This window comes from Ovis canadensis, chromosome 16, assembly GCF_042477335.2.
Source record: "Ovis canadensis isolate MfBH-ARS-UI-01 breed Bighorn chromosome 16, ARS-UI_OviCan_v2, whole genome shotgun sequence".
NCBI classification, from domain to species: domain Eukaryota; kingdom Metazoa; phylum Chordata; class Mammalia; order Artiodactyla; family Bovidae; genus Ovis; species Ovis canadensis.
In genome coordinates, this window is record NC_091260.1 from 78,580,854 (window position 1) to 78,607,389 (window position 26,536).

At 43.1% G+C, this 26,536-nt stretch overlaps 1 protein-coding gene across 4 annotated transcripts in view; it reads right to left on the reverse strand.

The window, feature by feature from the left end:
• Window positions 1-17,958: 17,958 nt before the first annotated feature.
• Window positions 17,959-26,536, reverse strand: part of MTRR (5-methyltetrahydrofolate-homocysteine methyltransferase reductase) — a 33,121-nt gene continuing 24,543 nt past the window's right edge. For 3 of the 4 annotated variants that reach the window (XM_069556360.1, XM_069556362.1, XM_069556363.1), the window contains 5 exons: window positions 26,264-26,450; window positions 23,710-23,828; window positions 22,428-22,520; window positions 22,131-22,313; window positions 17,959-19,527 (listed from right to left, as the gene is read on the reverse strand). In XM_069556360.1, the coding sequence (XP_069412461.1) occupies window positions 19,386-19,527; window positions 22,131-22,313; window positions 22,428-22,520; window positions 23,710-23,828; window positions 26,264-26,450 (724 nt within the window). In that variant the 3' untranslated portion in view covers window positions 17,959-19,385. The remainder of the gene's footprint in view (window positions 19,528-22,130; window positions 22,314-22,427; window positions 22,521-23,709; window positions 23,829-26,263; window positions 26,451-26,536) is intronic. The other variant, XM_069556361.1, reaches the window with a different exon arrangement.

The following is a 26,536-nucleotide window of genomic DNA, read 5'->3' on the forward strand; positions in this document are numbered from 1 at the left end:
TGCATGGGGCCTTTGGAAGGAGGTCGCCTTTATCTCCATCACCTCCACAATAGTTTGGTCTCAGGTCAAACAACGTGAGGGAACACTGCCCCCCCCATCAACAGAAAGTAGGATTAAAGATTTACTGAGCATGATCCCACCCATCAGAACAAGACCCAGTTTCCCCCACAGCCAGCCTCTCTCATCAGGAAACTTCCATAAGCCTCTTATCCTTATTCTTCAGAGGGCAGACAGAATGAAGACCACAATTACAGAAAATGAATCAAACTGATCACATGGACCACAGCCTTGTCTAACTCAATGAAACTATGAACCATGCCATGTAGGGCCACCCAAGATGGATGGGTCACGGTGGAGAGTTCTGACAAAACATGGTCCATTGGAGGAGGGAATGGCAAACCACTTCAGTGCTCTTACCTTGAGAACCCCAAGGTGACATATTGGTGTTAATTACTTAACACTTACATTTATGTAATTAACATTCATAGTGTTGGGGATCCACGAAGGGTCTTTAGTCTGTTAATCATGGCCACCAGAATAAATAGTGGGACTTTCCTGGTGGCTCAGGGGTTAGGAATCTGCCTTGCAATGTACCGGACCCAGGTTGGTCCCCTGGTTGGAGAGCTAAGATCCCAAATGCCATGGAGTGACTAAGTCCACAGGCTGCAGCTAGAGAGTCCACGTGCTGCAAGGAAAGATCCTGCATGATGCAACTAAAACCCAGTGAAAGTGAAAGTGAAGTCGCTCAGTCGTGTCCGACTCTTTGCGACCCGTGGGCTGTAGCCCACCAAGCTCCTCCATCCATGGGATTCTCCAGGCCAGAATACTGGAGTGGGTTGCCATTTCCTTCTCCAGGGGATCTTCCCAACCCAGGGATCAAACCCAGGTCTCCCGCACTGCAGGCAGACTTTTTAACCTCTGAGCCATCAGGGAAGTCCCAAAGGTGTGCTCTTTTAGTAGAGCCCTAAAGGTGTGGCTCTAAATCAAACCCAAGCACCCTGCAGGACTTCCTGGGACAAAAACTGGTATCTTAGAGTACACGAAGGCTGCCCTGTGGGCGACTGAGAAGTATAATGGCCTCTAAAGGCATGAGTGAGTGAGTGAAGTCACTCAGTTGTGTCCGACTCTTTGCGACCCCGTGGACTGTAGCCCACCAGGCTCCTCTGTCCATGGGATTCTCCAGGCAAGAATACCGGACTGGGTTGCCATTTCCTTCTCCAGGGAAGACTCAATACAGCCACACAGTTAAATATTTTTTTAAAAAAAAGTTTATGAAAAGAGAGGAACACAGGGCATCTCCACAGGGCTGCCTGGTTGGTGGTGCACTCCCAAATCTTATTGGAGCAAGTCACACTCATCCTCTGGGGTTTTCTAGTCCAGCTTGAAAGAAGCCTTCCCTAGTCCATCCCCTCTGATAATTAAGTAAAAATGCAGGTGAGTCATTTCCTGCTACTACTTTAGTTTATTCATTCGACTCTTTGCGACCCTATGGTCTGTAGCCCACCAGGCTCCTCTGTTCACAGGATTTCCCAAGCAGGAATACTGGAATGGGTCGCCATTTCCTTCTCCCGGGGATCTTCCCAACCCAGGGATCGAACCTGTGTCTCCTGAGGCTTCTGCATTGGCAGGCGGATTCTTTACACGTGAGCCACCTGGGAAGCCCCTTATTCATCTATAATTTCCACTAAATAGGGTGCAAATGAGAAAATAATCTGTGCATGTGGCTAAGTCCTCTGGCTGCAGTGGTTCTCGCATATTTTCCTGAGAAACTTCATACAAAGAAAATACAACCTTCTCAGTATTTTTCCCTTGAAAATACGAAAGCGAAAAAAAAAAAAATAACCTACAGATATATTGTGAAATAAGGGCAGGATTTAGCTGCTCTTAGACACAATGGAGTCACGCTGTTTGGTGAAAATCATTCGTCTGGAAAAATAGAAACATGATTTAGACCTTTTCCAAACTGTTCCTCTACCTGTTAACATTTGGACCATGAATTAAAGCTGGCGAGAGGTGCTGAGTTAATGGCTATTGAACCGAGGGCCGTGGAGACAGACATGTGCTCTGGGACCAGGCAGTGGGGTGGGCACTCGCTGGCTCAATGGGAAACACAGCAGAGTGAGCTTGCCATAATCAAACACGCCCTGAAATTCAGAGCACACCCGGCCGCGAAGCAGTGTTGCTCCCAGAGTAACGGCAGAAGAGAAAGGGACAGAAGAGACAGGAGCAACAGGAACGGTATTAGCAACACTAATAGATAGAAACACATTGGAAATCCTTATTTTGTATCAGGTGTAGCCCTAAGGACTTGAAATCTGCTAATTTCTCTAATGGACAATTGTGAAAATTCCTGTCCATTTAGGTTAAACTTTCTCCCCAGTTGCCAATATCGATGAAGATTTAGTAGTCTTCTCAGAGGGCAGACGGTGTGATGCAGGCTTTCACACCGAGTCTGCTGGGCAGAGTTCTCTGTCCCGTAAAGGCAAATAGGCCAAAGGTATTCTTGCCATCAAGGGTCATGCCCTGCTGTTTATCCAAAGCCCCTGGCTCAAAATAAGGTCGGGATTCTTTGCAGAGAAAAAGATGCAAGGTAGCACTCTGTCCACATCATTGACTCTGTGATTAACCACTAAAGAAATACCACACAATTCAGTCTCACCCTGCACAGAGCAAAAGAGCGTCCTGTTGCCTGTTCAGAAAACCTGCATCCAAGTATGGACAGAGGTGTGAGGAGAATGTAAGCCATAAAGACCCACAAAGTCTCCAGGCTGTTTTAAGCCACATTTGTCTTACACGGTTGGAGGAAATTGAAGACATCTTTTGTAACGAATATTGCCCTTGTCCTTGGCTTATTGTCTAATATTGATAACAAAAACCAGATTTTCTTATATGTATCTGAAAACTGGAGTTAAAAATAGGTGAATGTTCAGGAACCAGAATGCAATTAAGATGTACAGAAGGAACACCATTTTATATTTTCTTAATTTGATGAAAATTTAAAAAAAAAAATCCAAAGCTAAAAAGATCCTGGGCAGACTGCTTTGCAATATCTGGATAAAGGGCTGAATGGAGATAGCTGGACACCGTGGAAGTCAGTGCCTTGCAGTCACCAAAGCCCATCCAAGCTCATGCCAGCCACACAGGCTTTCAGGAGCATGCGTGTGTGACCGTGCCTGTCCATTCCCCGGAAACTTGACCTTCACAGCTGCCAGGTGGCTCCATCAGAGTCAGCGACCAAATTACAAGCCCAAGGGAACAAAACAGTCCTGACCCAATGCCCCTTCTGACCAATCTTCTGACCACTATATTACAGCGGACATGCGATTCCACTTCAGCAACCTCACATCCACCAGGGCACATTTGGAAGCCATGCAAGATGCTAAATGATGCAGAAAGTCCCTTTTTTTTTTTTAAGACAGAAATAATGAAAGCAAAGGAATGACACTCATGTGCTGGACATTCTGTTCTCCAATTTCTTCGTCTTAACATAGTAGAAAATAAAGAGCATGTTAAGAAAATGGTAAAATTTTTAATCTTTTCATTCTTCTTTCATTAGGTGTTTTTTTAATGGAAGACTTCTTCCTCCGGAATAGAAAGTGCCTCCTCCAGGAAGCTATGTTCTGTACTATTACGACCCCATGATGCTCCCTCTTTCTGAAGCCAAATTTCAAGTCGGTGGTGGCCTAATTTAACACATCAGGCATCTGGTAGATCATGGTTTACCATCACCTTACTGGCTCAGATGGTGAAGAACCTGCCTGCAATGAGGGAGACCTGTGTTCGACCCCTGGGTCGAGAAGACCCCCAGAGGAGGGCATGGCAACCCACTCCAGTATTCCTGCCTGGAGAATCCCAAGGACAGAGGAGCCTGGCAGGCTATAGTCCATGGGGTCGAAAGCAGTTGGACACATCTGAGCAACTAACACTAACCTTTTTGTGACAGTAATTTTCACTAGTAACTGCGTAATGAAACATAATATGACAAGAGAGGAACACAGTAAAAATTTCCTCTTATTGATCTTGATATACATATAATTGGGGCTTCCCTAATGGCTCAGATGACGAAGAATCTGTCTGCAATGCGGGAGACCCGGGTTTGATCCCTGGTTTGGGAAGATGCCCTGAATAAGGGAATGGCTACCCACTCCAGTATTCTTGCCTGGAGAATTCCACGGGCAGAGGAGTCTGGTGGGCTACAGTCCATGGGGTCGCAGAGAGTCAGACACAACTGAACAACTAAACATACATATAATTTTTAATTATAAAAATCAAAATTAAATATTATAAAAGATAAATATTATAAAAATTATAAAATATAAATATTATAAAAAGATAAATAACAATGGATTGCTTCTCTTTAATTGCACCAAGTCATTCTTTGAAAAAAAGGGGGAAATTCATAACTACATATCCATCTAATGGCTTAACAAATTACAGAACAGCATTTATTTCAATCTGTAACTTCTGAATATTTGTCAAAATTAATATTCTTTGCATATTCATGTTCAATGGACATATAACAAGATTTGTCATGTCACTTCACCCATAGTTAACTGAAAAACACTTTTTAAATGTTAAGTTCAGAAAGTTAAGTTCATGAAGAAACAGATATATGAATTGTTAGGAAAAGTAGTAAATATAAGGAAAAGTTTGTCAGAGATCCATTAAAAAAAATCATATTTCACAATGAATTCCAGAAACTGAAATACTCTTCCTGTCTTTGTCTCTTCAGGACTGAGTCTAATGGTTTTCAAATGTCTCTGCAATAGAAGAATTTCCCCTAAGATATCTTCAGCATAAATTTCTATTAAGTGAAGATGTCCAACAGAGTCTGAGAAAAGAGCTAGATGTTAAGAAACATTGAGGATGTCTAATCCATTGCTTTAGAACTGTCCAGTTCTTGGTGAAATCAATAAAACACTCAAACAAGCTTTGTGGTCCCTTCTGGCAACCCAAGGCTGGCCTCTTTTGTCCTTCCCCTGACATTCTTTCTTAATGGAAGAATTAAATTAAATTGGATTCTTTTTCTGTGTAAATGTCCATTTACTTACACTTTACTGTTGCATAGTTATCAATAAAATTTTTGTTTAAATTTGTGGTTTTCTCCACAACCTCTGATCTTCAGGCAACAGTTTTAAAGCTTGAGCTTCACTACATCATTTTTAAGGTTGTTTCTGACTGTTTATAAATATTTCTAAATCTGATTTACTTGATTTAAAGTTTACATCAGGAAAAAAAGATGGCTCAGAAAAAAATGATATATCTCTACATATAGTAGAGAACAAAATCCAAGAATGACCTGCTGTGTCCATGTTAATTTTCAGATGGCAGCACACTGCAGAGGTTGATGCGGCCGTCTAGATCTGTCTAAAGCCCGTGTAGAACTCCATATGAGCACATTATAACAATAGGGAGAGTCATTCCAGGCTATACCTAGATTTCAAAGCATTTTTTAACTATAAAGTGAGAATGAAGGAAGGAAGTAATTGTTTCCCAATTGTTTTCCAATGTTAGAAAGGGCTTCGCTGGTGGCTCATTGGTAAAAATTCATCTGCCAATGAAGGAGATGCAGATTCGATCCCTAGGTTGGGAAGACCCCTTGGAGGAAATGGCAACCCACTCCAGTATTCTTGCCTGGAGAATCTCATGGACAGAGAAGCCTGGCAGGCTACAGTCTATGGGGTCACAAAAGATTAGGACACAACTTAGCAACTAAAACAACGTTAAAAAGAAAGTCACCATGAAGGAAAACTTCAAGCGGTCACACAGAATAACAAAACTGAAATAGCTCAAGTCCTATCTGTTTGTGTCTGTCATCCCCATGCCATCATTTTAAATTGTGACTCTTTTGTTCAAATGTGGTAACACCTAAGGCAGCAGAGACTGAAGATGGGGCCACCCTAAAGCTCTAACGAGGCTGAGCTCCTACTGATTCACTCTCAAAATAAAAACAGGAGCTCGCAGTCAATGCTGGTGAGAACACAAAACAGGACAGTCACTTTGGGAGGTAATTTGGCAGCTTCTTAGAAATTTTTATTTACAAAAGGAAAAGAAAAGCTTAGCATCCAACCCAGAAATCCCAGTCCCACATATTTATCCAAGTGAAGTGAAAAGCTTACATTCATGCAGATTGTCTCCAATAGGTAAAGGGAAAAAACCATTGTAAATCCATACAACAAAATACTGTGTAGCAATAGAAAAGAACCAGATATCAAGTCACACAATCACATGAATGAGTCTCAAAGACATTTTGCTAAGTGAAAGAAAGGGAAAGGTGAAAGTCGCTTTTCGAGGGCTGACTCTTTGTGACGCCATGGACTGTAGCCCACAAGGCTCCTAGGCCCCTGGGATTCTCTAGGCAAGAATGCTGGAGTGGATTGCCATTTCCTTCTCCATGGGATCTTCCCAATCCAGGGACTGCACCCAGGGACTGAACCCAGGTCTCCTGCGTTACAGGCAGATTCTTTACCATCTGAGCTACCAGGGTAGCCCTAAGACTCACCCAAAAAGCAGCCCTTTGTATCATCTAATCATGCCTCAGTCTGGAAAAGCCAAAATTAGAGAGGTGGACAGAGATCGGTGGTCATCAGGGGCTCTCTAATAGAAGGAACCAGGGCTCTTTGGGAAAATGTTTAACTGTACCACTGAGAATACAAGAATACTGTACCACTGAGAATACAAGATGATTCCGAAGCATCTCAGAGCGCCAGAAAGTAAGGAAGTACCTAGAGAACAAAACTGAGGGGCATATCAAAGGGACTGAGAGATCTTGCAAAGGCCAAAGATGAACAGTTTGAGCAAGAAACCAATATTATAACTCATAGTATGTAATACTCGAGTCCATCTAATAGGAAGAGATAATAAAAATAAAATACATAACTTGGGAGGAGGGACAAAACGTTTTATGCTTTTTCCCTACAAAAGCATAAAAATAATATATATAGATACTCCCCCAGGAAGTCAAGCTTAATTTCCCTCCCTTTTAATATGGGTTGGACTTAAATACTCATTTCCAAATAGACCAAAAAGGAAAAATAGGAACTTCTCAGGAGAAACATAGCAGGTTCCATTGGAACCAAGTGACAGGCTTAACTCACGAGTGACTAACCTCACATGCTATGCCACGGGCTAAAAAAGGTGACATCTCACCTCTCAAAAAACCATGACGCTAGGGCACCCACAAGTAGTGTGCTCAGTGGCCCAGTCGTGTCTGCCTCTTTACAACCCCACGGACTGTATCCCGCCAGGCTCCTTTGTCCCTGGGATTTTTTTCAAGCAAGAATACTGGAGTAGGTTGCCATTTCCTCCTCCAGGTGATCTTCCCAACCCAGGGATGGAACTCTTGTCTCCTGCATTGCAGGCCATTCTTTACTGCTGAGCTGACAGGAGTTACAGCCAGTCCTGTAACCAGGGGTAACTACCAGAAAAACCCAAATCAAGCCGCATCCTATAAAATACCTGAGGAGTGCTTTTGATAATTTAGGGGTCATGAAAAACAACAAAAGACTGAAAAATGGTCACAGGCTGGAGGAGACCAAGGAGATAAGAAGGTTGAAAGCAACCCAGTGTCCTGGGTGAGGTTGTGCACAGAAAGATGTTAGTGGAAAAAGTGGCAAAATCAGAATAAGGCCTGAAGTTTAATTTTTAATCTGATCAGAATTAATTATATTATTATCGTATGGTTTAGTAAAGCTATTTACTATTATTTGATAAATATACTAAATTCTATGGTTAGTATTATCTAAATTCTATTTCCACACTGGACTTTTTCAAATTCTAGAAATAGATTTGCTTTTGAACTGTGGTGTTGGAGAAGACTCTTGAGAGTCCCTTGGACTGCAAGGAGATCCAACCAGTCCATTCTGAAGGAGATCAACCCTGGGCTTTCTTTGGAAGGAATGATGCTGAAGCTGAAACTCCAGTACTTTGGCCACCTCAGAGTTGACTCATTGGAAAAGACTTTGATGCTGGGAGGGATTGGGGGCAGGAGGAAAAGGGGATGACAGAGGATGAGATGGCTGGATGGCATCACGGACTCAATGGATGCGAGTCTGAGTGAACTCTGGGAGTTGGTGATGGACAGGGAGGCCTGGTGTGCTGCGATTCATGGGGTCGCAAAGAGTCAGACACAACTGAGCAACTGAACTGAACCGAACTGAAGGTGGCTCAGACGGTAAAGTGTCTGCCTACAGTACAGGAGACCTGGGTTCAATCCCTGGGTCAGGAAGATCCTCTGGAGGAGGAAATGGCAACCCACTCCAGTACTCTTGCCTGGAAAATCCCATGGACAGAGGAGCGTAGTAGGGTCCTCAGTCCATGGGGTCACAAAGAGTCGGACACGACCAAGCAACTTCACTTCACTTCAAAGTTTTTTAGAACGTAATTTAAGAATCACAGAATATCTAGTGTTCCTAAGAATAAAATGAAAAAAGATGTGTAAACACTGTGTGGAAAAAAAAATTACAAAACTTTACTGAAGAACATTACAAAAGATTTAATCAAAATGAGAGAACCATTTTCACGATAGTAAGCAACAATATGGTAGAGATTTCAGTCCTTCTATAATCTATTCAAGGCAATTCCAATTTAAAAATCTCATCAGGATGTTGTTGATGAACTCCAAAAGCTGATTCTAAAATCTACAAAGAATAACAAAGACCTGAGAATAACCAAGATGCTCATTTAGAAGAAAAATAAGATGGTATGTTTATGGGGCTGTTAAATCTTAGCCAAACCTCCTTGTTTGCAGACTAGAAATGATGACACATAGCTCACAGAAACTCAGTGATGACTATATGAAGTCCACAAGGGTTGACACACAGGAGTAGATGAACGCTGTTAACCCTGGGATGTGGTGGATGTGAGCAGACTAGGGAATCCCGGGTCCTGAGCTGAGCTTCTTCTCAGATCACACAACCCACTGCTTACAAATGTTATATTCACACATACACTCGACATCATAAATGCTGAAGAGAGGCTGATCTGACAATGAAATGCATTCAGCATTCTTCAGCCAACTCTAGTTTAACATTCTTACCCTAAAAGAATACTTCTAAAAATAAAAGTTGTTCTAACCTTAAAAAACACAGCTGAACCTCTGGTCATGAAAATTTAATGGATGTCAAAAGCAGTGTTTGGATTTCCATGAAATGTCAACCAACTCCACTTAAAAAGAAAAACGTTAGCTTTAAACGAAGCATAGATGAAAGACTGGAAGAATCGATTTAGCAACAGAATGAGTAACACTGCTTTTAATAGTGTTCAACTTAATGTTCCTTTCTGAGTGGGGAAAATTACTCATATTTATTCAAACACTGCAAATCTATTTAAATTACCTCAGTTTTCAACTTTGAAGACAGTCACTTAGACCTGTAATGTACACATGCATTAGGTAAACTGCATCACCTGGGTGATTAGAAGAACTAATCTTTGTGGCTCAAAGAGTGAGAGAGAAGCCAGAACCAGCCGGATCACGGCACACGGGACATTCTACAGGGCAGCCGGGCTTCCTCGGTGGCTCAGTTGTGAAGAATCCACCTCCAAATGCAGGAGACGTGAGAGACAGGTTCAGCCCCTGGGTTGGGAAGATCCCTGGAGGAGGAAATGGCAACCCACTCCAGTATTCTTGCCTTGGAGATGCCAGGGACAGAGGAGCCTGGCGGGCTACAGTCCATGGGGTCACAAAGCGTTGGACACGACTGACCGAATTTCACATCACAGTGCCCCTCAAGCACGTACTGAAGCTGAGCAAAACTTTCCATAACCAAACATGAAAAAGAAAATCACTGCAGTCTCTAAAGCAAAATAAACTAAGTACTTCAATTAAAAGCAGATAAACAGATAAAAACTTAAAAGTACAAATCCAGATGAAATAACTTTATAATTAGTGTTGTGATAAAAGAAGTTAAAGCTTAAATTTATTAATGTGGATAGCCTTTCCAGTAGTTTATTAATCTGACTGATGAAAGAGGAAATTGAAGTACAGTCCACTTAGTGAGAACTTTTCAGGAAAATTCAGTTAAAACCAAGTCATGTCCAGTAGGAAAAAAAAAGTCCAGAGTGGAGACATAGGGTTCTGAGCAGGCAAGAAAACAGCACAGCTCAGAAACCCCAGTATTGGAAATCATGCTGCTGCCCTGGGGATTTTAAAGCCAAGGAATAGTTTGGGTACTTGGGAGCTTGGCAAGTCAGAAGAACACCCTCAAGTCTGATCAGAAAACCCAGGTTTAAATAATACAGTATACTAACACAAATATATGGAATTTAGAAAGATGGTAATGATGACCCTATATGCAAGACAGCAAAAGAGACACAGATGTAAAGAACAGACTTTTGGACTCTGGCAGAAGGCGAGGGTGGGATGATTGGAGAGAATAGCACTGAAACATGTACATTATCATATATGAAACAGATTGCCAGTCCAGGTTTGATGCATGAGACAGGGTGCTCAGGGCTGGTGCACTGGGATGAGCCAGAGGGAGGGGATGGGGAGGGAGGTGGGAGGAGGGTTTAGGATGGGGGACACATGTACACCCATGGCTGATTCATGTCAATGCACAGCAAAAACCACCAAAATATTGTAAAGTAATTAGCCTCCAATTGAAATAATTTTAAAAAAAAGAAAAAGAAAACCCAGGTTTAAGACTTACTTAGACTTCCTTAAGGTAATTGTTTATGTTTCATGTAGCAAGTTTTAAAATTCAGTAACAATCTGATGTACCAGAATACATTGTCCTTTATTTCATCCTAAGTGATCATAGTTTGCTCATAAACCTCTTAATCCAGGCTTGGTAACCAAACTGTTTTCTCTCATAATATGTCTGACACCATGTGTACAGGTTTTTTCTTATGCTGAGATATATTTCCTCTACACCCAATTTGTTGAGGGTTCATATCATAAAAAGATGGTGAACTTTGCAAAACTATAAAATATAAATGAATGAAACTGTGGAAGACACAAATAAATGGAAAGGCAGTCCATGCTAATGGACTAGAAAAAAAAAACACTATTAACAGAGTGAAGTAAGCCAGAAAGAAAAACACCAATACAGTATACTAACACATATATATGGAATTTAGGAAGATGGCAATGACGACCCTGTATGCAAGACAGGGAAAGAGACACAGATGTGTATAACGGACTTTTGGACTCAGAGGGAGAGGAAGAGGGTGGGATGATTTGGGAGAATGACATTCTAACATGTATACTATCATGTGAATTGAATCGCCAGTCTATGTCTGACGCAGGATGCAGCATGCTTGGGGCTGGTGCATGGGGATGACCCAGAAAGATGTTATGGGGAGGGAGGTGGGAGGGGGGTTCATGTTTGGGAATGCATGTAAGAATTAAAGATTTTAAAATTTAAAAAATAAAAAACTAAAAAAAATAAAATAAAATAAATGTCCTTACTGGCTGTAGTAATCTACAGATTCAATGAAACCCCATTCCACTGGCACTTTTCATAGAAATTGAGAAAACAATCCTAAAACTTGTATGAAATAACAGAATGTCCCAAATAACCAAAGCAATCATGAGCTGAAGTGGTTTTAAGGCCTTGGTAACCTATGTAAGATCGAAGGCAGGAGAAGAAGCAGACGACAGAGGATGAGATGGTTGGATGGCATCACTGACTCTACGGACATGAGTTTGAGCAAGCTCTGAGAGCTGGTGATGAACAGGGAAGCCTGGTGTGCTGCAGTCCATGGGGTCGCAGAGTTGGACATGACTGAGTGACTGAACTGAACCAACGTAAGCCACCAAAACTTTACATAGTGCCTCAAGGTTAAGAAATCAAACCTAAGGACATCCAGTAACAAACAGCCAAATAGACTTTCCCAAATAACTCTTAAGCCACAGGCCATCAAGGAATTTCCTTGCTTCACTTCCCCATCTTCCCTGCAAGTCTTCTCCCTAACTTCTGTAGGTGGATCACTCCTAGCAAATTCCTGTTAGGAGTTTGATTTTTTTTTGCAGTGGGGGGAGGGGGGCGGCGCGGGCATGCCTCAAGGCTTGAGGGATATTAAACCTGGTGGGCCCTGGCAGTGAAAGCATCAAGTCCTACCCACTAGACCACCAGGGAATTCCCTGAATTGAATTTTGCTCAAATAAAATCTTAAAATTTTAATATACCTCTAAATAAACACAACGGAATGTTCCTCAGTCATAAAAAAGAAATTCTGCCATTTGCAACAACATGAATAAGCACAGAAGACGTTATGCTAAGTGAAATAAGCCAGACACAGAAAGACAGAAATTGTACAGTCTGACTTATATGTGGAATCTAAAAATGACGAAGTCAAAGTCATAGAAATAAAGGGTAGAATGGTGGTTACCAGGGGCTGGGGGCTGGGGAAACGGGAGATCCAGCCAAAGGGCACAAGCCTTTGGTTATAAGAAGAATAAGTTCTGGGGGTCTAACACACAACATGGTGACTATAGTTAACAGTGCAGCACTGGATACTTGAGATGGAGTAAATCTTAAACTTTCTCATCACACACACTGAAACATGATAACAATGTGAGGCAATAAATGTGATAATTAACCCGATTGTGGTAATCACGTCACAAAGTCTACACAGACCAAATCATTATATTGTACATTTTAGTTATATACAATTTTGTTTGTTAATAGGGCTTCCCAGGTGGTTCAGTGGTAAAGAGTCTGCTTGCCAATGCAAGAGAATCAGGACATGGGTTCAGTCCCTGGGTCGGAAGATTCCCTGAAGGAGGAAATGGCAAGCCAGTCCAGTATTCTTGCCTGGAAAAGTCCATGGACAGAGGAACTTGGCGGGCTACAGTCCACGGGGTCACAAAGAGTCAGACATGACTGAAGCAACTTAGCGTGCATACATGCCAGCTTTCTTGCCTGGAAAATTCCACGAACAGGGGAGCCTGGTAGGCTGCAGTCCATGGGGTTGAAGAGTTGGATAAGACTGAGCTACATGCACGCACACTGCTAATTTTACCTCAAAAAAGCTGGAAAAAAAACCTCAAGACAATTAACGTTTGCTTTACTGGTTTTCTCTATTGCACTTTTTCTTTTTTTTTCTATTTCACTGGCCTCTTCTTTTATCTTTACTGCGTTCTTTCATATGCTTGTCATTTAATGTACTGGTTCTTTTCCAACTTCCCAGTATTTAAGCTTAATCATTGATTTTTAAGCTTCTTTAATTTGATCAGAATTTAGACACAACAGTTTCCCCCAGAACACTGGTTTAGTTGCAAACTTCAAATTTTTTTGAAACGTCTTTTCTTGTCTTCATCAAAATATTTTATAATTTCCTTATGATTTTGTTCTTGAGTCATAGGTTATTTTGTGTTGCTTATTTTCCAAAGATTCGGAGGGTATTCTGGTTTCATTTAGCTATTTTTAGTTTAATTCTCAGAAAACCTATTGTACAGCTCCCATCTTTTTGAAAGTTGGTGTATTCTGGTATATATTCAATGTAAGCTGGAAGGTATATTCTATTCTGAAGTTGTTGGTGTTGGTGTTTTATATATGTCCATCAGCTCCTATTGTGTTAAAAGTTCTTTAAACACTTACAATTTTGTCTGCTTGTTCTTTGTGCGCTATGTCAACTTTTCCAACTGTGATTTTGGATTTGCCTTTTCCTTTGAGTTTTTGCTTTCCATCAATACATTGAGTTGGCGAAAAAGTTCGTTCAGGTTTCTCCACAGCCTCTAATAGCCAAATCCCAAAAGAACTTTCTGGCCAACACAGTTATTTTTATGCTTTCTTACTAAGTGCAAGCATATTTAGGATTTTCATGTCTTTCTCATCAATTCACTCTAATCACTATAAAAATATCCATCCCCTGCAATATTTCTTGAAGCTTCCTTAATTTTAATAATTTTTATTTATTTATTTTTGGCTATGTTGGACCTTCATTGCTGTGCAGGCTTTTCTCTAGTTGTGATGAAAGTGAGTCACTCATGCACCAGCCCCAAGCATGCTGCATTCTGCATCAGACATAGACTGGCGATTCAATTCACATGATAGTATACAACATGGGGATGACCCAGAAAGATGTTATGGGGAGGGAGGTGGGAGGGGGGTTCATGTTTGGGAATGCATGTAAGAATTAAAGATTTTAAAATTTAAAAAATAAAAAACTAAAATTAAAAAAAAAAAAAAAAGAAATGTGACAGGAAAAAAAAAAAAAAGAAAGTGAGTCACTCAGTCGTCCCTAGACTATACAGTCCATGGAATTCTCCAGGCCAGAACACTGGAGAGGGTAGCCTTTCCCTTCTCCAGGGGATCTTCTCAACCCAGAGATCGAACCCAGGTCTCCCACATTGCAGGTGGATTCTACCAGCTGAGCCACAAGGGAAGCCTAAGAACACTGGAGTGGGTAGCCTTCCCCTTCTCCAGGGGATCTTTCCGACCCAGGAATCGAACCCAGGTCTCCTGCACTGCAGGCAGATTCTGTACCAACTGAGCCACAAGGGAAGCCTTGTTGTGGTGAATGGCGGCCACTCTCTAGTAAGGTGGGGGCTTCTCATTGCTCTCACTTCTCGTTGCAGCTCTAGCACACAGGCTCAGCAGTTGTGGCACACGGGCCGTTTCCCCCGGGTGTGTGGGATCTTCCCAGACCAGACTGAACTGGAGTCTCCTGCATTGGCAGGCAGATGCTTTACCACGGGGTCACCACAGAAGCCCTTCTGAAGCCTGCTTTTACGCTAATTAAACTACACTCCCTTTCTTTTCCATGGCATTTTGTTGTTGTCGGTCAGTTGCTCAGTCATGTCCAACTCTTTACAACCCCATGGACTGCAGGATGCCAGGCTTCCCTGTCCTTCACCATCTTCTGGATTTTGCTCAAGCTCATGCCATTGACTCAATGATGCCATCTAACCATCTCCTCCTCTTTCACCCCCTTCTCCTCCTGCCCTTAAGCTTTTCCAGCATCAGGGTCTTTGCAGATGAGTTGGCTCTTCACATCAGATGGCCAAAGTATTGGAGCTTCAGCTTCAGCATCAATCCTTCTAATGAGTATTCAGGATTGGTTTCCTTCAGGATTGACTGGTTTGATCTCCTTGCAGTCCAAGGGTCTCTTGAAAGTCTTTTCCAGCACCAATGTTCAAAAGCATCAATTCTTTGGTGCTCAGCCTTCTTTATGGTCCAACTCTCACATCCATACATGACTACTGGAAAAACCATAGCTTTGACTGTTCGGACCTTTGTCAGCAAAGCGATGTCTCTGCTTTTCAATATGCTAAGTTTGTCATAGGTTGCCTTTCAAGGAGCAAGTGTCTACAGTGATTTTGGAGCCCAAGAAAATAAAATCCTGTCACTGCTTCCACTTTCCCCCATCTATTTGCCATGAAGTGATGAGACCAGATGCCATGATGTTAGTTTTTTGAATACAGAGTTTTAAGCCAGCTTTTTATTTTTTAATTGAAGGATAATTGCTTTACAGAATTTTGTTGTTTTCTGTCAAACATCAACATGAATCAGCCATAGGTGTACATATGTCCCCTCCTTCTTGAACCTCCCTCCCATCTCCCTCTCCATCCCACCCCTCCAGGTTGATTTATTTGCAAGGCAGCAATGGCGAAACAGACATAGAGAACAGACTTATGGACACAGGGAGAGGTGAGGAGAGAGTGAGATGTATGGAGAGAGTACCATGGAAACTTACATTACCATATGTAAAACAGACAGCCAATGGGAATTTTCTGTGTGTCTCAGGGAACTCAAACAGGGGCTCTACAGAGCCAGCTTTTTCACTCTTCTCTTTCACCCTCATCAAGAGGCGCCTTAGTTCCTCTTCCCATAACCTTTATCATCTTCTCAGACATGATAATTGATATTCATTCATCCATTTATGGCTCCCCTCAGTAAGAATGCAAGTTCTGAAAAGAGAGGCTTTCATCTATTTTCTTCACTGCTGTTGCCACAGTACTTCAGGACCTGGCGAAGCAGGCACTGGGAATACCTGCGAAACGGATGAAATTTCCCTCTGGGTATTGCTTTGGCTGCAACTCATGTGTATGTTTGGCACTTTGGGAGAAATCAGTCCTAAATATTCTGTAAACCACTTTCATGTCCTATGCCACGAGTCATTTGCATGGGTTTAAAAATTCTTCAGTGTGGCCTCAGTGGGCTGATATAGTTGCTCCTTAACTCTGTCAAGACCAGGGAACAATGCCTTATTCCACACCATCTGTTGTCTCCCTTTATGGCCTAGGTCATGGTCAATTTTAAAACTGTCTCAAGCATCTGAAACCAGTGTGGGTTGCAGATGCCTGGATGCGGCTCACACATCATCTAGGTTGCCAGCTGTGAAGTGCACATTCCCACATTTTTTAACCTGACAGTTTATGACTAAGTAGATTATGTCCCAGTATTATGGTGTCTGGAATTCAGTTTAGACTACTCCAGCACAGACAGAGGTGTTACAGGGAGTAAGGAACTCTCTGGGTGCAGTCAGCATTCTAATGAGGAAAACCATACAGCTGATGGCTACCTCAAGCTCTTCTACTAATTTCATCACTGATCAGCCTCATATCACCGAAAATAATGGGCCCAACAGTAGCTTCTTACAATGACAGGTTAGAAAGGGGCTCTTACTGAATACCTAGTGGTACTAAGATATGATGGAGTTTGACTATATTAATCAGAGGTACTTCCCACTGCTACACAGACGAGGTCAAAAAAGACAGCCAGCAAGACTCTTGGGGAAGCGCCTGAGGCGTAACCGCAGAACAGCACTGTGTCCAGCCACTGGGCTGGGGGTGGGGGTGGGGTGCAGTTCATGATGCTGAGAGGAGCAAAAGTCTGCCCTTGTCATACTCACATCCACCTTGATGTGAAACTTTTTATGCAAGATGTAGCTGGACCACCTAGAGACAGCGCTGGAACTTTATTAAGCTTACAGGCCTGGCTGTAGGAAGCGTTGCGCCTGACTGCTAATAAAGAAAACTTCAACAGCTGTGTGTGCTGCAGAACCTGGCCTGGGATCTAGTTTTACCCTCGTCTGCTGGCAAGGCTGTGAGGGAGCAGCTGATTAACTCTCATCTGAACCTGGTAACTCACAACCTAACAGAAATTACCCGGATCTTGGGCACCAACCACACAGCTCAGGCCAGGATCTGAGGACACGATGAACACTCTTCAGGTTCTGTTTAGGGATCTGTCAGTTGGGTGGTCATGTATAGGCTTCCCACATGGTCTAGCAGTCAGGACTCCTGGCTTTCACCCAGACGGCCCGGGTTCGACTCCTGGGATGGGAACGTGGTAACACTTAAGACTTCCCTGGTGGCTCGACTGTAAAGCGTGTGTCTACAATGCAGGAGACCCGGGTTCGATCCCTGGGTTGGGAAGATCTGCTAGAGAAGGAAATGGCAATCCACTCCAGTACTATTGCCTGGAAAATCCCATGGACAGAGGAGCCTGGTAGGCTACAGTCCATGGGGTCACAAAAAAGTCAGATATGACTGGGTGACTTCACTCTCACAGGCTTCCCTAGTGGCTCAGACAGTAAAGAATCCGCCTTCACTGCAGGAGATCCAGGTTTGATTCCTGGGTTGGGAAGATCCCTTGGAGAAGGGAATAGCAACCCATTCCAGTATTGTTGCCTGGATAGTTTCATGGACAGAGGACCCTGGCATCCTACAGTCCACGGGGTCACAGTGAGTTGGACATGACTGAGCCACTAACACAAACACAACAACGTGGACAGGCAGCACTGGCACAGGGACCCAAGTTCTCAGCCGTATTTTCTAGTTAGAATGGTCAACAAGGAATATCGTTATTTGTCCCTTTTCATGTTTTCACCTTAAGCCTATTCTGGCTGACATACATCAACACATGCACATAATTTTGCTTGATATGTTTTCTTATGCCTTGTAAGTTTTTCCAGAAGTATTTCTATTGTAAAAGACATGAAATATGTACGGTTAGAGGTTGTAACAAACTGCTTTGAAGTCTTAAGAAATCTTAAGATTATACACAGTATTATTTTAGATATTTATTTTTCAAAATGACCAGAACCCTGTGACAGGTAGAGATTTTTTAAATGCCAATCTCTTTAAGAAAACAATATATACCAGAGACTAGGAGAACAAATTTCCATGTCCCTTTTATACTTTGTTTTCTGTTCTGACAAATACTAAAAGAGAATGGGTCAGTGGGAATTGTCTTAGTCCAGCAGTCCATTTGAGCTGCTCTAACAAGGTATTGTGGGTAGCTTATAAACAGCAGAAATCTTTCAGTTCTGCAAGCCAGAAGTTCAGACCAGGTGCCACTGTTGTTCGGTTCTGCTGAAGGCCTCAAGGTTGCAGACGCCAACTTCTTGCTGTGTCTTCACAGGGCAGGAGGAGCAGGGAGCCCTGTGGGGCGTCTTGAAACAAGGGCACTGATCCCATTCCTAAGAGCTCCACCATCATGACCTTGTCACCCTACAAAGGCCCAGCTCCTGGTACCATCATATCAGAGGTGAGGATTCAAACATATGAATCAGAAGGCAGGGGGGAAGCTGGAGGACATAAATATTCAGACAATGGTAGGAATTTATTAAATACAAGGGTATTAAGTAGGCATTTTAAGCCCAGGTTACAATCACAGAAATAACAATAAATTATGTGGGAAAATTTAAAAGTACACCAAAAGGGGCAGATATCAAAAGATGGGAAATGAATCTATACTCTGAATGCAAATTTCTTTAAATTCTGGAACTGTGATTTTAAGAAAAAATAACCATGCTAAGTATAAGTAAATCATATGCCAGAGTGGAATTTCAAAATATAGGTTGTATTTCCAGCATCATGAAAAGAATCACTATAAGCATTACCTTAAAATGTTTTTATCAGAAATATAGTTTTGGTAATAAACCATCTGATAAAATTATATATAAACATGTAATCAGATATACTATACATATATAATTTTAATACACTCATATGAATACTCTTTATGGTGTATTTTGTATAAAATAAAATTTAATTTTAGATTATTAAAAAAACTGGCAACAAGTTCACAAGACCTGACCACCTACCAGGTCAGCTCCCACGCTCACATTCTGCGCTGAGAAGCCCTCACACGCACCAACAGAGAATCCCAGTGAGCTGGTCGACGTCCCTGCAAAAATTCTCCAGGATGCAGAGGTAGCCTGGGAGGTGCTGGTGGAGGAGTCAGGGCCACCTTTCCGCTCAGGGTGGTTTGGGGAGAGGGGAGGTATGGAGGTATGGAAACCTGAATTGAAAGTTTCCTGTACGGTTAAAACGGTCCACAACCCACCCCACCTCCTCCAAGAAATGTTGGGAAAAAAAATTTTTTTTTTCAAATTTAAACGTTGAAAGTCCCAAGCTTCAAGTCAAGTTTCATGTTAGTACTTTCAGCCAAAAAAAAACCTTAGTTCTCTTCTTTTACTTTCTAGGTTTATCACCAAATATCCTGCAGATACCGCTTTTCTTCTTTTAAAGTGGCCAATGTCTTCATTGCCTCTAGTTTTTCAGCTCCAGTCTCTCTGCTTATTATTTCCACAAGGGCATCGTGGACATCCTTGGCCATATTCTTGGCATCTCTAGAGAAAAATGAGTAACAGCATTCTGTTTAACAACAGCAACTGTGTACTAAATCCTCTTGCATTCACGAATCTCAGGCCGGGCCTGCGTCACCACACTGCAGCCCCCCTCCATCTCTCTGGAAAGTGACCCTGAGGTCTCCAGGCACTGGTCACCACCACACCCCCCAGCCCAAGGCCAGGCCTTTGCCCAGGGACCACCAGCACATGCAACGCTGACCACCCCGTTCACAGCTTTAAGTCCTTCAGCGGGCTCTGAGCTCCAGGAGCAGCCGAAATCTTGACGCGCCCGAGGACCTCACGCATTGGGCCCTCCTCGCCTCTGCCCTCCCTCCACTCTCAAGGCCTTCCTGGGGCAAGGAGCTCCCCCGAGAGTCTAAGCCTGCATACCTGGCAGGCACACGGGCACACAGTTATTAACAGGCACATCACTGAGAACTTGCTGAGGGCTGCCTTGGTGCAGTTCCACGGCCCAGCTCTTTCACTGCAGGCCGGGCGAGGCCCCACGCAGCCCCCGCTGCGCTGTGAGCACTGCTTCCCCGGCTCTCCCACAGGGAGTGGGCGGCTGGGGCAGAGGGCACCTCGCCCACCTCTCGTCTCCAGACACCTGCACGGGCCGAAGTGCCGGCAGGTACTGTGATGTCTGCGGCGTGAGTAACTGCCAGACAGGATTCCACTGTGCTGGGAGCTGAACTCACCCTGCCCCTTCCAGCGAGATTCCTTGAAAAAGCCGTAATGGCTGCTCCAACATCCTGCTCCTGCTCAAGCACGCCAAGAGCACCCCAAGGCCACCCCCCTGCCCTTCCTCAAGTCCGGGGCTCCAGCCGCCACATCTCCTGGGCCCTGCGTCGTCTTCTTACTTGACTCTCAGCAGCAAAAGCTCCCCCTTGAGACAGTGTCCCCTGGGCCGAGGGACAAGCTCGCACCTTCCTCGGTGGCTGTCCTCCTCAAGGTCCCCTTTGTTTAGTCCACACTAGAGGCCAAGGGGCGTTCACTCTGAGCCCTCACCTCAGACCAGCTTGAGTGCTATCAACCTCACTTCACGGATGTGAAAGAATGAAGCACCAGTGATGGTGAAGGGTTACTTCTGGGCTAACATTTTAAGATCTCAAGTACCAGTTATTCATATACTTGTACATGTATGTTTGTACATGGACTTCGCCTCCATTATTTTAAGGCTGCATTTAAAACTTCAGCCTAAATCTGACAGCACTCTCCTCTGCAAACAGAAGGAAGACCAAATACTTCACTAGAAGCTACATGAAAACATAAACCAACACAACATCCAGGAGCTTGGTCGTTTCTGACCTAAAGCAGCTTCTTCTATCTGAGGAGTCGTTAATGGGTCGTGAAATCAACTTAGGAGCCAAAGTCAGCCTTCTTTAAAAATGATACAACGAACAAATAGACGTTATCAGAATGTATCACAGAGAGTAAGTCCAAAAAGTAAGTTCTGTTTTATAAACCTTTTCAATTATATTTATATGTACTCCAGGTCATTATGCCAATATTTCTTTTTCTGTGCCAGTTTTAGAAATCAAAAAAACCCAACCTGGTAACTTAATGGAACATTTTAAATGCCAGGAAGGGAAGTGTTAGGATAAAAGAAAAATAAGTGTAGTTTCTCATTTCAAAACTCCTTTTTAATTAGCAAACATTTTGAGTTCCATTAAAACACAAAGCTAGTTCCTAAATTTTTTTTTCCCTATGGCAATCTTGGGTTTCTATAACGGATCTTGTCTCAAAAAGTAGATGAAACGTAAGAATGACTGCTGGCGTATGTCAACTTTGACATTACAAATTATGTCTTAAGAAAAAAATCCTAAATTCACATTCTCAGTGAAAAGTGAAAATGAAAGTTGCTCGGTCTGTGTCTGACTCTTTGGCAACCCCATGAACTACACAGTCCATGGAATTCTCCAGGCCAGAACACTGGAGTGGGTAGCCTTTCCTTTCTCCAGGGGATCCTCCCAATCCAGCAATTGAACCCAGGTCTCCAGCATGGCAGGCAGATTAATTACCAGCTGAGCCACAAAGAAAGTCCAAGAATACTGGAGTGGGGAGCCTATCCCATCTCCAGAGGATCTTCCTGACCCAGGAATCAAACCAGGGTCTCCTGCATTGCAGGAGATTCTTTACCAACTGAGCTTGAGGGAAACCATTCTCAGAGTCAAAACCAAAGCTGTTTTCCTAGGTTGACTACACAAATCACACGTTTAGTATTCACTGATCAAAATCAATTAAACAGTGAATTAGGCATAGCAAAAACAAACACAGAAACCTAATTTAAAATAGCACAGAGCAGTTCACAATGCACAAGTTAATTTTCTTTTGGGATCTTAGTTCCCCATCCGGACACTGAACCTATGCCCCCTGCAGTGGAAGTGTGGACCCAGGGAAGGCTACATGAGTTAATTTTCACTCTGTTTTCCTGATAACAACTTCCTGGCTATGGAGGGTACGTAAAAATAGTTTTAGAACTTATATTTCTATCCCTGTACTTGAGAATCAAATCTCCCACCCATACAGGTCTGGGTCGTTAACCAATGGGCCCCTGGTTTCTTTAATGAACACCACCGACTGTCCCCACCCCCTGCACTCACCCACACACATAGATGTAACCGCTCTCCCGGAGGAGGACCCCCACCACCTGCTTGCTGTGACGCTGGAGGCTGTCTTGCACATATCTGGCTGGGCCTTCCTCCTCCCCGACAGCAGCATCTCTTGAGAAGGAGACTTCCAAGTGAGTGAGCACTCCACACTTAAGGAAGTGTCTGAGCTCGTCTCTGAAACACAATACGTAAGGAGTCACTGGAAGATCTGTAATTTCAAGTTGGAGAAGCCTGAGATGACACCTGTAGAGCATGGCAGAGCCTTACAACACGAGGGCTGTCAAGTACCTGAACAAATAATCCCTCTCCTTGTGTCGGCAGCCAAAGAACAGCCACGTGGCTCCAAAGCGGCCCCCTACGTGTCGTTCCCGGAGCTTCTCTCTAAGGGGACAAGAAAGCTGAGGCCTGGCAGAAAGAACAGGTAGCAGCAGTCTCTCTCTCTTCTTGCCTCTCCAGGTAGGTCTATAAAACCCAACTCTGTAGTCACTCAAAGTCCGTTTACTGACTTTACACTTCACTGTCCACAGGGTGAGTCGCCCACTCCAGCGCACACTAGAGAAAGTAAGTTTACCTCTGGGCTGAGACATCTATGACCTTTACATGACATCTCCAGAGCAAAGGTAATTCAAATGACGATACTGTGAAACCTTGACTAATTTCTACACTAAATACTAGCAACAATCTTATGACTAAAAACTCTCTTAGTGTACTAGAGAGGTGGCACAGGGCTTTAAAAGGCGGAACAGTCTGCTGAGCAATTTTCAGACGTGATTGACATGTCCCACTTTTTTGTTTTCTTAACAACAACAAAAAAGAAAACTACACAAAGATTTTGTCTGAAACATATCACTCCACTACCTGGGTAACATTACATAAGAATTGCTATTTTACACATAGGGAGAGAAGCACAATTTTATTTGTATCAAATAATTATGCCCTGATATGAAGATACATGAATTAATATTATTCTACTGAAAATTACTGGCGTTAGGGGTTTGACTTTGAAATGCTGGGTGTAATTGGGTCTTTGTGACAACCCAGTTAAGGAATAGATGGATGCTGGGAAACGTTGAGGGCAGGAGAAGGGGGCAACAGAAGATGAGGTGGTTGGGTGGCATTACTGACACAACGGACATGAGTTTGAGCAAACTCCAGGAGATAGTGAAGGACAGGGAGGCCTGGCGTGCTGCAGCGCATGGGGTTACGGAGAATCGGACACGGCTGAGCCACTGAACAACAACAAAGGAACAGATGGGGCAGCTGCACATCAACACAGCATACAGATGTGCTTTAAATCTGTCCCCAGCACACACACTACAATCTATAGTTCAGGGCTGGGCGGTGGGGGAGTAAACACCACAGTAAAAACGCAAGTTCCAGCACAAACCAAAATCTCTAGACGATATATTCACTTTTCCCACAGTGACAAGCTATGCTAAGCTATCACACATTTCATAATAATGTTTTAAAATAAAAATTTTACAACTGAAGTCCAATATCCTAAAAACCCCAGAAGAAACAAAAAAAATGCTCTATTATACTCCCAGCCAGGTCCACGAGGGATACATACCTGTGTTGCAGGAAGCCAATGAAGGGGGCCACGCCCGCTCCTGGACCCACCATTATGATGGGGACTGAAGGGTCATTTGGTAAGTGGAAAGAGTTTGTTGTTCGAGGAGAAATGAATATCTGAAACATTAAGGCAATGCTCATTAAGTCTGAAAAAAACAGAACCTGAACAAAAGCATATAACCAAGGTGCTGTCTGCCAAGGAAATCAGAAAGTGAAACTTCCCCTTAATTTCATCACTTCCCCTTTCCCTTAGAAGCATCACAAAATTAAGTAGCAGCATTAAATCTTACTGAAACCACAAGCACATCTGTCAACACAGAGAAATAAACAAGTCTGTCTTGTAAATTTTTTTCTTTCTAAATCAAAAGTATTTTTTAAATGACAGGGCTATTTCCGAGGTATAACACTGAATAAATAAATAAATAATGAGTTATTTTTCTAGGCCCAAAGTAGTGGGCAACCCATCATATGCATCATGAAGAAATGCACACACAAGATAAAGACATGGTCCTTCGCATCAGGACATAAAGGGGCAATGCAGACGAACGCCAAGATGGGGTGAAGGGTTTAAGCGGAAACTAGGCAAGCAAGCGAGAAATGAAGGGGCTGCCCTAAGGATGCCAGAGCACTTCTCGTGGCCTCTGCTCCTGTGCATCCAGGGTTTGCTGCAAAGCTAGACTAATAAATGAGACACACATAAAAATCTTTTTGCTACAATTTCAAAAGGGTTTTCTTCTAAACCATGTGCCAGGGACACTTACAAGGAATCCGCTTGTTAACGTACTTGACTCTATTTCACTCTGCCATATGCTTCAGTTACACTGAGTGATATTAACACTTAAGAATGACAGGAATCGTCCCTATATTGCATACAGATATAATCGTATATATTTTAGCCTTTAATTCAAGGGAAGCTGTCTGAAGTTCATCCACAGGATGGATACAGTACTTTTTAAATGGAGAACTGGCAGAGTTGCGTCAAATGACTATTCTAGTTTTGGAGTGAAGCTGTGATGGATATTACATTAGCCTTATTCAACTGATTCATCCACCTAACAATTTTACTGAAGGTACCCAATATGACAAGCACTTAGGATGGAGAAATGAGCAAACCAAATCTATGTCAATGGGATGCATATTCTACTGTGTGAAAAAGACAACAAACAGACATTCATCTACAGAAAGACAGATAATAAATAAGTCCCATGAAGCAGAATAAAACTGCTGAAGAAACCACACTCCCATGTTCCAGGGACGGCGAGGAGATGGGAGAGTACTAGTCGGCACCTGCTGCTCACGCAACGCTCACCCTGTCTGGGCTCAGGGCGCCAGCTCTGCACCATGACCTCCTTCACCTGCATCCAAAGCCAAGGAGCATCCCTGACCTGAGTCATCCCATTCGAGGTCAGAAGGGAAGATGAGAGAGGCAAGCCCAGCAACTCCATCGGGGGCGGAGCTCCTGCTGAGACCTGGCACAAGCCTGGCCACTTGCCTTTCCCTGCGAGGCTGGTTACGTGGCCCAACCACCCAGGAGCGGGAGGGGACATCTACTCCCTGGGGGCAGCGGCATCTGTGAACCACAGGACCACCTACCAGTTGGGGTCGGTGCGTGGTGGATGGATCGTGGACAAAATATGGTTATTACACGGCAAGATGAAACTTAAGTAGTTATAAATTACATCCTTTCTATCTGTACCTCCAGGGCCTCAAAACTGGGGAAGGAAGACGAGGAAAAGGACAGGAGGAAAGAAAGACAGACTATGTGAGAGGCACCCACATTTGGTGTTTGTAATACAGGTGTTTCAATATGCTATTTTTAACTTTCTGGAGATCTGCTATTTTTATGAGACCATGAAGTGGCACGATACTTGCGTGTCAGTTCTATTACTACAGTATTTCTTTCCAAAAGAGAAGTTTCTTGGTTCTCAAAATTTTGTGGATGTAAGGAAACACATGTGATAAAACACCTGTTCCAGGGAGCAGACTGGGAAAACACCAAGTTCAAGGGCAATTTTAAGCCCCAGTCTTAAGCTCTCTCAGGTATATATCAGAAGTCTTAATTCCCCCAAGGGCTGTCAACTTTTTAATTTCAGTAACTTAGAACAACCGAACCAGGAGTAAGACATTACAAGTGTCTTATTTTTCAAAACCACGGAAAAGACTTCATGATAAAGACTCAACTTCTTTTTTCGATTTCAACCATTCTTATGGGTAAGGAGGGAGAATGTAATTGTTCCCTTTGCATACGGTCTCAAATGAGATTTTTGACAAGTGTGAATCAAAATACAAAACACAAAAGGTCTTCTGTTTATGAACGTGATGAGCAAGGAGCAAAGACTGTACTGTATACAATTCATACTTTACGCATTGAGGAAACACATGGACTATTTGATACTAAGTGAAAACTATGTTCTAACTTTCCAAAAGACTAAAGCTGAAGTGTGGCATAGAGTTTCCTTTGAATGGTTTATTGGTAGCGAATGATGCAGGGGACATTTTCCAACTAAGCAATGAAAGCTTTCAACATCACCAAAACTGCACTCTCCTCATACCTTGGCAGCCAGGGCTTTCTTGCCATCTGCATGATTTGTACACGTGTACGGCTGAAGAATTGATTCAACCAAGGTGGCCAGCCAGCCCGTGCACACGCCTCTCCGAAGAACCACCTCCGTGGTGTTAGACAAAAACTCCACGATGTTAAAAATGAAATGAAGCTTCCCTGGGTGAAACAGACTTGAGCTGCAAAGACAGAGAGGCGAGTTTTTAAACTCCGCATCAGGACTAACACATACGGGCCAGACCAGGCCTTTTATTACTGCACTGGG